At 47.9% G+C, this 12,663-nt stretch overlaps 1 protein-coding gene across 1 annotated transcript in view; it reads right to left on the bottom strand.

The window, feature by feature from the left end:
• Positions 1-6,513: 6,513 nt before the first annotated feature.
• KCNB1 (potassium voltage-gated channel subfamily B member 1) overlaps positions 6,514-12,663 on the bottom strand; it is a 74,520-nt gene continuing 68,370 nt past the window's right edge. The window contains exon 2 of the mRNA XM_054573377.1: positions 6,514-8,805. Within this exon, the coding sequence (XP_054429352.1) occupies positions 6,796-8,805 (2,010 nt within the window). The 3' untranslated portion in view covers positions 6,514-6,795. The remainder of the gene's footprint in view (positions 8,806-12,663) is intronic.

Below are 12,663 nucleotides of genomic sequence, written 5' to 3'. Positions count from 1 at the left end.
TCCTATTTATTTGCCAGAAAAAAAAAAACAACCCACAAAAACCAACCCTTTTGGAACAGTGCCATTTGCTATTGCCCGGGCAGTTTGTTCATTAGGCAGCTGGTTAGTGGGTAAATAATTGTGTCTTTTGTACAGAAATCCGCAGGTCTATGAGGGCACAGGGTCTGGGCAGAAGGGCTGACACACTGTGAGACAGCCAGCCAGAGAGGGGACTGCTTTTTGGTTGGCCTGGGGGAGGGTAGGTAGCACAAGCGTCATCCTACCCCATGTGGTTCCTGTTAGGCGCTGGGAATGGGTTGGATGGGTGATCAACAGGGTCCTTGCCACTGTCCAAGATATGGAATGGGAGGGAATAGGGTATCTTGTGCCACACTCCCAACCTAGAACCCTCTGATCCTAACATTTGTAAATCCTAAGATTTGAGTTCCTGCTAACAGCGCTCCCTGCCTTTGCCTCAGTGGCTTGAATCTGTGCCCAGATGTTCAAACCACTACGCGCGCGCGCACACACACACACACACACCAGGAAGCAGAGAGGGAGAGAGAATTTCCCTGGTCGTTCATTCCAGTTGCTACGCAACGCTAGGGTCCCTCTGCAGTTTCCACTTTGTACATCACCTTCAAACACCTGTGGTGTCAGGGAGACCATTACCCAACATGGCATCATGTTCCCTGGTGTGGCAGCCCCACCTATTAAAAGTGCTCTCTTAATTTGAGCTGAAACTGACAGGCTGTTCCTCCCAGGCCAGAGGAACTTTCAGAGACCCACAGGCAGCCCTCCGGCGGGCAGGTGATTTCTTCTTCAGGTGAGCGGCCCCTCTCTACTCCATCCTGGCCAGCCTCTAGATCTTTCCAGGATCTTTGCAGGGAGGAATGGCGCATTAGAGGTAGAGTTGAGGTGCCACTACATGAACAGGCCCCTTCTCCATTCCTTTCTTCAAGTTGGCATTTGGGGAGTTCCCGAGAAATTTCAAGTTAAGACGGTATTAGGGACCGTGAATGGAAACCCAAACTATACAACCTCTTTCTAGCTGCAAACAGCCGCAGGCAAGGGTGTTTGTTTATCTGGGCATCAAACCCAGCAAACTATTGGGAAAAACAACATTTTTTAGAAATGTTCTGGCACAGAAGTTTTAACAAATCTTGTCTGTTTTGTTTGGCTCTGGTTCAAACCAGATTACCAGGAATTTGGAGGTTGGGGAAACTTTGATTAGGGTCTTAATTCAGAATAATAGAATCATACTCAGATTGGTTTCCTCTTGGGGATGTTTTGGAGGGGGTGGTTTGCTGCCATCTGGGGGACCTGATTTGGGCCCGATCTCTGATTTGGGCAGAGGCGAGAGCCCTAAAGCTGACAGTGAGGCGGGTGGGATGTGAAAACCGAAATGAATGCAAGTTGGAGATTATCTGAGCTTTCTTCCTCTTCTTTCATGAGCTGATGGATGGAAAAATCACCTTTTGCTGAAGATCCCGTTCTGTGAGGTGTCCTCTGCCCACCTGGTGGAATTAACAATCAGGACGGACCAGGAACTCGAGGCCATGAAGCGCGGAAGCAGCCCCTGCCTCGGGTCTCTGGCTCTATGGAAACAGCAGCTACAAAGGGAAGGGGAGATGAGACGGCAGATTCTGGGGACAAGCCTTCTCAGGGTTTGGCTGCAAGCCTGTCTGGCCACTGTTTTTTGGTGAGGCTGCTGCCAATGGACTGAAATGAAGAACTGATAAAAAGCTGACAAGATCTGAAGGCCAGCATGTCCTTGGAGGTTCTCAAGAACCAGAAAATGCTCTGTTCTTCAGACTCAAGTGACGTCACAGGGAGCAGGCCAGCGGGGGGGCAGGGGGGTGGGGGTATGTTCTGGAGCTTGGCAATGCCAGTGGGAAGTTTGCTTGCATGAGATTTCTGGTTCTGAAATCTTTGGGGATGAGAAAACCCAGTCCCCTCAGATCCGCAAATGTGTGTGGGAATGAGCTAAACCCACCCACAACCCATCTTGATTTTGAGGGTCACCTGCTCTCAATCCTGCATCTGTGCCCTGGATTCTTAAAAACAATGACTACGAGAAACACAGAGACAGAATGAAGAAGGTAACACTGTCAACAGTCTCTAGGCCTAATGTCAGGAAATGTCTGCCAAGGAAGTCAGACCCTGACGTCTTTCCCCACTCCCAGAAAATCAGAATCCAAAGGAAGCAAAGAAAAAAAAAAAAAAGCAGCTCAAGGGACAATGGAAGTAAGTGAAAAAGACCAGAAAATATCAGTTACGATAATGACCCACAACAAACCTCCTAAAATGTTATTTTGTATTACAAAAGAAATTAGACTCAATGGCCCTATTATAAATTTGCTAAAAATACATTTTATATTTATCTGAACAGAAAAATAGACTACTCTGAGATATGTGGACAACCTATGATGTAGTCATACATCAGATACTTCCAGAGCCAGAAAAATGGCAACAGAAACCGCAGAGGTAACTTATTGGTGGGGGCCGCTGGGGCTGGCTTGGGTCGCTCTGGCTGAGCGAGAGCATCCGGATGCTGTCCTAAGAGCAGAGAGAGGCGAGGAAAGTTCAGCCCAGGGCTGGAGGCTGCTGGGGTACTCAGGTGAGCCTCCTTTCTCTCTCCCGTGAGCTTCGCAGCCACAGAAAAAGTCACTTCCCAGAGTATCTCAGAGGTGGTTCCCCATGCTCTCATTTGATGCAAAGTCCCTTGACTGGAGGCTGAAGCCTGGGACCCGCTGGCAGAGAAAGAGAGAAAGGAGAGGGCTAGAGACCTGGCTGCAGGGACTCTTGTCCAGGGTGGATTTGAAGTTTGTCTTTGCCCATGGATTAGCTACTCCAGCCACGATGTGGAGGAAAACAGAAATATACAATAGTTTACAAACATCAACAACACATTACAGCTTTACAGAGGAGAATCTTGTTTTGTTTGTTTTTTTTCTCCTTAGAAAGGTGGATCTTATTAGGAGAAAGGGCAGAAATGAGGCTACGGTGACTAAGATCCGGTGGAAGAGAGGTTAGGAATCAGTTTGAAAGAGTTTGTATGGCCAGCAATTCTCAGGGGCAAGCTGGGTGTGTTGAGAGGAAATGGTCTCCTTGGGATTTTGCTGTTTCCACATCTAATTCTTCATTCTTGATCCCCAGTGCTTTTAGAGAAAGGGGTTTCTCGGGAACAACGGTTCTCCTCTCTTTTTTCTTCCCGCATTCAGTGTGCTTAAGAGAAAATTCCTAAAGAAGGCACCGAGAAATCTACTGCACCGACGTCCTGTTACTGTTTTTCTTTCCCCAAAGAGAAAAAGGTGAACGAGCAGGCTCCCCTGGAGCTTGCCCACTTCTCTCCACTGGTCGCGGATTCGCCCCCAGTGTGATTGAGACGCATTGCTACCTGGTCCCGAGCCCTTTCTGATAACAGTGGAAGTTGGAAGTTGGGGGAACTCAAGTTCAGCTGGGTTCTGGATGAGTTTCACTGAGTTCGCCAGAGGGACCAGGCATCCATCAGCCTCCAGCCCCTAGTTTTGTTTCTTTGGGTTGACTTGTTCTTTCCCCCTCGCTTTTATTGGTTCAGAAATGGGCGGGACATGGACCACCAAGGTAAAGCAGTACCTGCTTCCGAACCATTGCTTCCCTCTCCTCCATCAAGACCCGTTGATCAAGGTTCGCTTCTCACGGACTCTCAGGTAGATTTCCTAATGCATGTACACAGGTACAGGTAGGATGTACATGTATTAAAAACCTCAGTATGTTCCTTTTTGGCAGGTGGGGGCCTGGATGAACTCACAGCACTCTATTTTGCATCGGGCACAGGGTAAAAGCTATATTCTCACAAGACGTACACAAGTAAAAGAAAAAACCCAAAAAGAACACAATACTTTCTAAGCATAGTATATGCTGAGTTTCAATTATTCTGTTTCTATAAGAACTGTATAGGACTCTGGCTATTCAGCCTGAAAAGGTAGGTTCTCCATGATACTTCTGAATTCATCCTTCAAAAGTGACTCAATAAAATGCTACTTTAAGGTCAGACGAAATACATGAGGAAGGAAGGGCCAGATCCTGCGTGACCACACAAGGCAGAAAGGGCCTTTGGTTACAAGGAGAGTCGCACCAATTGGTTATTAGTTTAAAACAAAAAAAAGAAAATTTCCAATCTGTACACTTCTCGTCTGCTTCAACGAACAAATGAAATGCCTTGACTTGAAGAAGGGGTGGTGAGTTCCTTCTCAATATATATGGCTATATTTAAACATGTTCACTTTCCTGATATGTAAAATAGACTATATTATTAATTTTTACAGATAGCATCAGCTCTAAAAATATCTGAATCAGAAATCACAACTATTTACTTTTATCAAAAAAGTGTTTGTTTGTTTTCCCTGAATTTTCCCATTTGTGCTGATGGCGGACATACACGGTGATGGCAACAAAGACGAGGTGGCCCAGGGAGGGCTGGCCCACGGCCACTCCTCGGCAGGCCCCCGCCCAGCCGTGAGCTCGCAAAGCCCCCGGGTGTGCTGCTGCTGCCTCTCTCAGGTGTGTCACTAGCACAGGATGACCTCATTCTCTCTCTGTCCCTTAGGTCCCTTTGCATTTGCTGTCAAGTACTCTGAAGATACTTTGGAAGAGTCAAGACACTTCGGCACACATTGTCTTTGTTAACACGGCAAAGAACAGGGCTGTCCCCTCTTGGAGGACTGTCCCTCCTTGGAGGGATCCACAGTCCTTGGAGACGCTGAGAAGCAGTGTGAACCAGGTGTGTATTCAGCAGAGAACACATGTTTTTAAGGACGGCGGAATGACCCCCACATCATCATACCCGTGACAGGTGGCCAGCCTCATGCCACTGTAAGGAGGGCAGGTAGAACGACTGTGATATTTGTGGACTGAACAGGTGAATCATGCCATTGTACTAACAGGTGGATCAATAACATTGGATGAAGGACAGCGGAACAACACCATGGTTTGTTCCATCAGGAAGACATATACCTGTCACAGTTGAGGACTGACAGATATATACTATTGTACTTGGGACACCATCCCTTAAAATTGTATTAGGAGAACAACATTAGTCCATTGTACTAAAAACAGGCAGATCAATAACATGTTATCTTTACTGACAGATGGGCCAACAGCCTGGCATCATGCTAACCAGTGGCTTAACCCAATGTCACTGAATCTGAGAAATAGCCAGGAATACCATGTGGTCAGACTGAACTCGAGCAGACCAACGCCAGTGCATCAAGCTAGGACAGAACACCAACAACAAGAGATACACTAGAACTGCTCATGATGTGCACAAATACTTATTGCTTTTGTCTGTACTGGCTGCATTGATGGCTGCAGGAAGGAGAGCTGAGCTTTTAATACAGACAGTGACACTGAAAACACACTGACAGCTGGTTGACAAGAAAGAGAACACAGTACAACACCCAATGCCCAACCGTCTACTGTTGTCTTCTGAGATGTGCCTGTTTCCTATACACGTGACTTTATGAGAGGCCTTCCTCAAGGGCCAGGTACCCTTCCTTGCACAGGGGCTTGGGGGAAGCTTCAGAGGGGCAGGGAAGGCGCCCGCAAGCTTTGACCCGGCAGACGGCAATACCAGCACAATATCACCCACTGTGGCCGGACACAGGCATGTATTGTAGCAACAACCCAACCAGAGTCCCAAAAAGTGGCCCACGGGAAATAGTGCTTCTTTTAAAGTGCAAGATGGTGACACTGTCCCTGGTAGAGCCTATTTTTGAAAAACATAAAGTGCTTTTTATTTTAACTTTTTTAAAAACTTGAATACCACAGGAAACAAAAAAGGATTTCTATTATAGTAGATGCTTTCCCTGCCACAGCAGGAAGTATTCAAAAGTCTGAACGGGGCATTTCAATTGGGGATTTTTTTTTTCCTTTCGTTTTTGCAGGTAAAAATAAGTCAGATTTTATTCTGTTCTTCAGGAACATACAGTCTCTTTGAATAAGCTATTTCTTTTGCATATTTGACACTTGCATATCTTTTGAGTCTACACCAGTGATGTACAGAAAATGTATTCCCTCAACAACCCTAAAGCAATGCTCAGAGTTTATACTGTTGGCTGAGCGCCCGCCTTCTGAACCCTTCCCAGATTGCCAGGGGGCAATTAGAATTGAGCACAAGTGGTACAACTCACCCCGATGGTATCTCAAAATAAAATCTCAGGTACTATGAAATAGTGAAGTCAATGAAGCCATTTGAGTAAGGGTTTTGCACTGGGATTGTGGCCTATAGCACAGAGATTTCTCCATGACACAGCGTTCCCTGTAGCCTTCTAACAGTGGGGTCCATCCAGGAGGTGATGGACAGGAGTTCCTATACGTGGCCAGGCAACACGCAAAACCAAATTGGTCAATCCACTTTTTCAATACCAGCCACGTGTTCCAGCATCCTTCTCCAGCCGAAGCCAGAAGGGATGGGAGGTGTTGTCTTCTGTGGCTGTGATGGAGAGCCATGAGAGAAGAATGAGGAGTAGGTGGCCTTGGTTATGTCTAGAATGTGGTAGTGGTGGCTGTGAGTTCTGCTCATGTCATCTCCCAAAGAGGGCAGTAGAGTTGTTACAAGGAGGTGCCATGTCTGATAGCTTGGCCAGCTGCATTCCAATGAACCTACTGTGGCTCTCAAGGTCTTAGGGAGCTTTCTCTGGAGTCTGTCTTCTTGCTGGGGGCTTTGCAGAGCCTTTCTGTTTCAGAGTTCATGCAGAAAGGCTCTGTGGCAGGTAAGCTGAGCAACACTCCTCTTTGGACCTCGCCACAAGTCTCCCCTCCACGTGGGGTAGTTCAGATGCTCGGATCCCGTGTGCTTCCATGGGCTCCTCCCCCAGGCAACACCCGGACCTCGGGGGAGATATGGTTCTCAAGTTTGCACTTTTCCTGACCACTGGGGGCTTTTCCAGTCAATGTTTCTGTAGAGTAAATACAGTTCTGCCTTAAGAACTTAGGAGAGGTGGATAAGGGGGAGCTTTCAAAGTGGTTCTTCTCCGATCTTGTCCCAACGCTGAACTTGGGACTGGTGCTCCCATGGAGGCTTTTGGGAGGGCTGGAGTCCACACTGTACAGCACCTGTCCCTCATCATCTGTGTCTGCATCGATGTACTGGTGGATACCTGCTTCGAAGTTGAATGCTATTGCTGCGTGTTTCTCGGGTGACCGGGGGGGTGTCCTAGCACTCGCTGTGGTGTAGATGGAGGACTCTGGACTCAGCACAGATGTGTCCAAGAGTGCGGCACACTCCAGTCCAGCAACAGCAGCTGCAGCACTCCCCCGGTTCCTGAGAGGGTCATGGTACATCCCCAGAACAGGGACTAATGGACTGGGTTCACCCTCCATGAAGTTGACTTTGAGTGCTCGGAGCTTCAAGGGGTTGTTGGTCTTCATGGAACTCTTGGGGCTCTCAATGAGGAAAGAAGAGTGATGACTGGCATCAGGGGTGAGGTTGGCCTCAACAAACCTACCACCACTGGCACCCAGAGCTCCCCGCCAGCCCACCTCTGGGGCCACACTGCCCCCAGTCTTGCTGGGAAGTGATGCCAAAGGGCTGTGGGAGAATCTGGTGGCTTCAGGGAAGTCTGTGGCACAGCTAATGAAGCTGTCAATGCTCGACATGCTTCTCATGTCTATGATCCCTTCTGTACGAGTGGGCAGAGGGGCTACAGGGCTGGGGATACTCTCCATTTCAAGTTCTTCCTTTGGTTTGCTCTGTGTCGCTAACTCCTTGGTATTGAGGATGGGCTGAGATTGGGCCTTGGCCATCTTATTGTACATGTCTTCCAACTGCTGGACATTCAGATGCTGAGGACTAGAAGATGATCTGGCCTTTTCAGGGGATCCCTGCTCCTTGGTTTCAAAGGACTTACTTGAGCTGGTTTCGGAGAGTGTCCTCTTTGTCCATTTCCATTTGCTGGGAGACAAGTGGTTATCTTGTACTTTGTCCTTCTTACCCATATTCTCTCCATTTTTCTCAACCACAATGTCCATCATCTCGATGCTCCGGGCAAAAGCGTCTTTCATATTCATGGACACAATGCTGCCATTCCTCTTGGCTCTCTCCAGAGCCTCTCTCCGCTTGATTGCTTTCTCCTGCCTCTTTTGCTCCTTGTAGAATTCAGAGAAGTTGTTGACAATGATGGGGATGGGAAGAGCAATCACCAGGACCCCCGCAATGCAGCACAGCCCCCCCACAATTTTCCCCAGGAGAGTCTTGGGGTAGATGTCTCCATACCCAACAGTAGTCATGGTAATAGTAGCCCACCAGAAGGAGGCCGGGATGCTTTTGAACTTGGTGTCCTCTTCATCCTTCTCCGCAAAGAAGACAAGGCTGGAGAAGATCATGATGCCCATAGCAAGGAAGAGAATGAGCAAGCCTAACTCATTGTAGCTCCGCCGCAGGGTGAAGCCCAAGGACTGGAGGCCAGTGGAGTGGCGTGCAAGCTTAAGGATGCGGAGAATGCGCATGATGCGGAAGATCTGGACCACGCGGCGGACATTCTGGAACTGCAGTACGCTCTTGTTGGATTCAGTGAGGAAGATGGTAACATAGTATGGCAGGATGGCCAACAAGTCAATGGCATTGAGTGGGCCCTTGAAAAACTTCCATTTCTTGGGCGAGGAGAGGAATCGCAGCAGGTATTCCATGGTGAACCAGGCAATGCACACAGCCTCTACGTGGGCCAGCTGGGGGTTGTCCGTGGTCTGTCCAAACTCATCAAGGCTCTGCAGCTCGGGCAGCGTATTGAGTGACAGGGCAATGGTGGAGAGGACGATGAACATTATGGAAATTATGGCAAGGATCTGTGAGGAGAAGAGAGTGGGATTTAGTTATCAACCAGCAATGGGATGACCAGTCTAATACCCTGAGTCTGCAGGAGGCTCCTCAGCATTCAGGAGCATTTCCCATCTTACTATTCATTTAATGACTGGATGGCTGAGCTGAAAAGATGATCTATTCAAATCCATTTATTGTACAGATATGGAAGCTGGCTCAGAGAATTGAAGTGATTGAAAGCTAATCACCTAGCCCAGGGGTTGGCAAATTTTTTCTATGAAGGGCCAGATAGTAAATATTTTAGACTTTGAAGTCCAGGAATTCTTTGTTGCAACCACTCAACTCTGCAGATGCAGCATGAAAGCGGCCTTAGATAGTACATAAATGAATGCGTGTAGACGTGTTTCAATAAAACTATTGACAAAAAGAGGCAGTGGACTGAATCTGACTTGCAGGCCAGTTTGCTGACTTGTGAGCTGGACCCTGCAGTTCATCACTATCACAGGTGGGAACTGCTTTCACGACATGATACTACCGACAATCACAATAGTTACCCTTTACTGAAGGTTCATTGTATGCTAGGAACTGTGTTTAGTACTTTCCATGCAGCTTCTTAGTTCATTCTTATAAAAACCCCAATATTCTATCTATAGAGGATTTTATTCCATCACCAATGAAGAGGTGAGGAAAATTAGGGTTCCAAATGCAGGAAGTGGCAGAGCCAGGATTTTCACGTCGGTCAGGTTGATCCCAGAGCTCTTTAGGCTGTGTTAGAAATCAGGTACAAACTAGAGACACTTTGGCTACACACACATGACTTGGTAGGTGATTCCCAGGAAGGCACGGACATCCTGGACCTATGTTATTAACTCCCAGCTGGGACCATGGACTTTTTGAGGCAAAGGGTCATGGCTGAACTATCTTTGAGTCCCCTGAATCAAGAGGAGGGCTTGGCCCAGAGAAAGGGCTTACTGGATGTTTGCTGAAATTAATGGAGCCTACAACAGTTGGCAGCTTATGCAGAAATGCAAACAGACACAATAAGTTGCTGTGAGGGTCTTTTTCAAAACTACAAATCCAATCACATCCTCACATCATTCCCGTGCTTAATAAATTTCTAGGACTTTTCACGTCAAACTCTAAGCCCCTAAACTTGTCTATATCAGCCCCCTCCAATCCCGTTCCCCCATCCTGTTCCTAGAGACTCGTCCCTCCCTTTCCACTGTCCCTGCTGAAGGGCTGGTCTGGTCACCATGCTAGTACAATTTGGTCCTGGCTGCTGCTGACTGGCCCAGAGATGGACAGGAAAGCCAGGCTTCAACCAGCTTGATGACAAACCCAAGATCCAAGCAAGTGTGTCCCAGGTTGCAGGGGACAGAGAAGCCATAAAGAAATCAGAGAAAGCCGACCCTTTGAGAGAAGCCTTAGAACAAAGGGAAGGGGCAGAGTGAAGGAGCGGTGAGGACCAGAAGGATTGAGAGAGGATGTAGAGAGCAGCTGTTAAGAGTGTGGGCTCTGGTGTCGGGCTCCTTTGGGTTCAAGTTCCAGCTCTTCCTTACCTCCAGGCAGTTACTTAACCTCTCAAAGCCTCAGTTTCCTCATCTGCAAAATGGGATAATAACAGCAGCATCTATGTTAGAGAGCTGCTGTGAAGATTAAATATGTCAACACACCCAGAACACTTAGGACACCTTCTACTAGAACACAGTGAGTGTCTGATAAATGCCAGCTATCATCCTGGGGGAATATCTCAGCCCACACCACCCCATCAGCCCAGACCACCCAGCTTTCAGTGGCCCAGCCGGTCTTTTCTTCCTGCTCTTGTTCGGCAACTACTCACTGTATCCTGCACTGCTATAAATGCTGTTGCTGTTTGGGTATGAGAGGCTTCTGTCCCCTGCGATGGATCCCCAATCAAGTCACATGGCTGTCAGGTCCCTCTGCATTTGACTCCTCCTACTCCTCTCTTTGGCCCCACCTTCCACAGGTTCCCAAACTTCACTCTTCTCTAGCAGCACGCCATGGCTGGCTAATTCTGCATGTCTGTGCCTCTTCCTCTCTGCCCAGTGCACTGTAATCCATCTTTAAAAACTCAACCCATGTGTCCTGTCCCTTCTCCTCCGAAGTCATCCTCAGGCAGGGCTGGCCACTCCATCCTTGGGGCTCCCCTATTATTTTGCCATACCTTGGGGTATATACCACACACATCACATCACAGGGGATTGCGATGCCTATCACTACCCAGTATCTGTGAGCTTTCTTGGGGGACAAGTATCGCTTTTTAGGCTTGTCTCTGCACACCCGGCACCTAGCCCAGAGCATCACACCGGCAGGCACTCCTGAAGTGTTTGTTGGCTGCTGCTCAAGTTCACAGAGCTACACGTGCAAGGGTCAGGACCAGCATTCGGTGTTCAATGTTACAACTATTTATTGATCATTTACTACGTGTGAGGCACTGGGGATACCACAGGCAGCAAGAGAACTCTGGAGTCTTTCTGGGGCAGCTTAGAATAGTACAGGGAGCGCCATGCGATGCAGTGTTCCCCCGATCTCAGTTGCCTTACCAACTTCTTGATTTTTTTTTGCTACGATGGTGTCTTAGGAAAAAAAAAGCTTGAGTTTTACTTTCTTGATTTACACTCATTGAACAAGAAAAATTCTTCAATTACTTTATAAAATAAAATATCTGATACGCACAAAAGTAGATCTAATTTATACATGTTTACAAACCATAATCAAATGAACATCTATAGAGCTACCACCCAAGCTCAGGAACAGAAGACGTCACGCTGATACTGATACTTCCTGTGTCCTTCTCACCCCAGAGATAATCAGAATTTCTTCTCATCCCTTTGCTTTTGGGTATAGTGTTTAATACAAATGTGTTTGTGCCCCAACACATTGTTTCATTTTGCTCAGTTTTGGCATCATATTGTATGTGCTCTTTTGATACCTGTATTACTCTTTCCTGAATAGGAAAAAAAAATCCAAAATGACCAAAATCCACTCACCTTCTGTGTTTTATTTTCACATCACCCTAAGTAATAAACTGCTGCTTTTGCATGCTAGGGCTATCTGTATTAAATATTCATTAAAATAAGTATGTGGTCACTGGAATAAAACATTTTGGCAGCACATTTTGGGAACTGCTGCACTGAGGTCAGGAGTGTGGATCCTGGCCCCGGAGGCCGGATATGCCATTTACTGGCTGGGTGGCCTTGGGCATTGCAGCTTTCCTCGCCTTAGTTTCCTTGTTTGCAAAAGGAGGGCTCTACCCGCAGGTGGTTCTTTTGGCAAATTCTGTAGAAACTTTTGGTTGTCACAACTTGGGGGAAGGACAGCTGGCGGGTGGCAGCCAGGGATGCTGTTAAACGTTTTACAATGCCCGGGACAGCCCCATAGTGAAGAGTGATCCGGACCCAAATGTCAATAGTGCCAAGGTTGAGAAACCCTGGGATGTACGGACAGTGAGCCCCTCATAGGTTGGGCAGGGGGAGATTGTGCATGTAGAGCTAGGACCAGCTAGGCCCAGAATGGGTCTGCTCCTACAGGGCAGCCAGCCAGGGCCTTGGGCTGAGCCCCAAGGTTCCTGCTGCAGCCTCTGACTCCAGCCAGGAGGGAGCCTGCAGGAGGAGGAGGAGATCCCTGGGGAGCCTGTTCCTTTAAGAGCTGGGAGATCCCATTTCCCCCAGAGGCTGGTGGGGAAGCCCGCTCCAGTTTCTAACCCCTGACAACTCCAGGGAAGGCCTACATAATTGATGTCTGCTGACAGACCCATGAATTATGCACCCAGCTATTGAACAGTCCTTAGGACTATTATTCTAAGGCAAGCACCCCCTTTGTACCTGAGAATGTGCCCTCCCCTTTCCCTCCTCTCAGCCTAG

Source organism: Pteronotus mesoamericanus, unplaced genomic scaffold, assembly GCF_021234165.1.
Source record: "Pteronotus mesoamericanus isolate MK-2021 breed Mesoamerican mustached bat unplaced genomic scaffold, CSHL_Meso_final contig_25, whole genome shotgun sequence".
NCBI lineage: Eukaryota > Metazoa > Chordata > Mammalia > Chiroptera > Mormoopidae > Pteronotus > Pteronotus mesoamericanus.
This window is presented reverse-complemented; position numbering and strand designations above follow the sequence as displayed.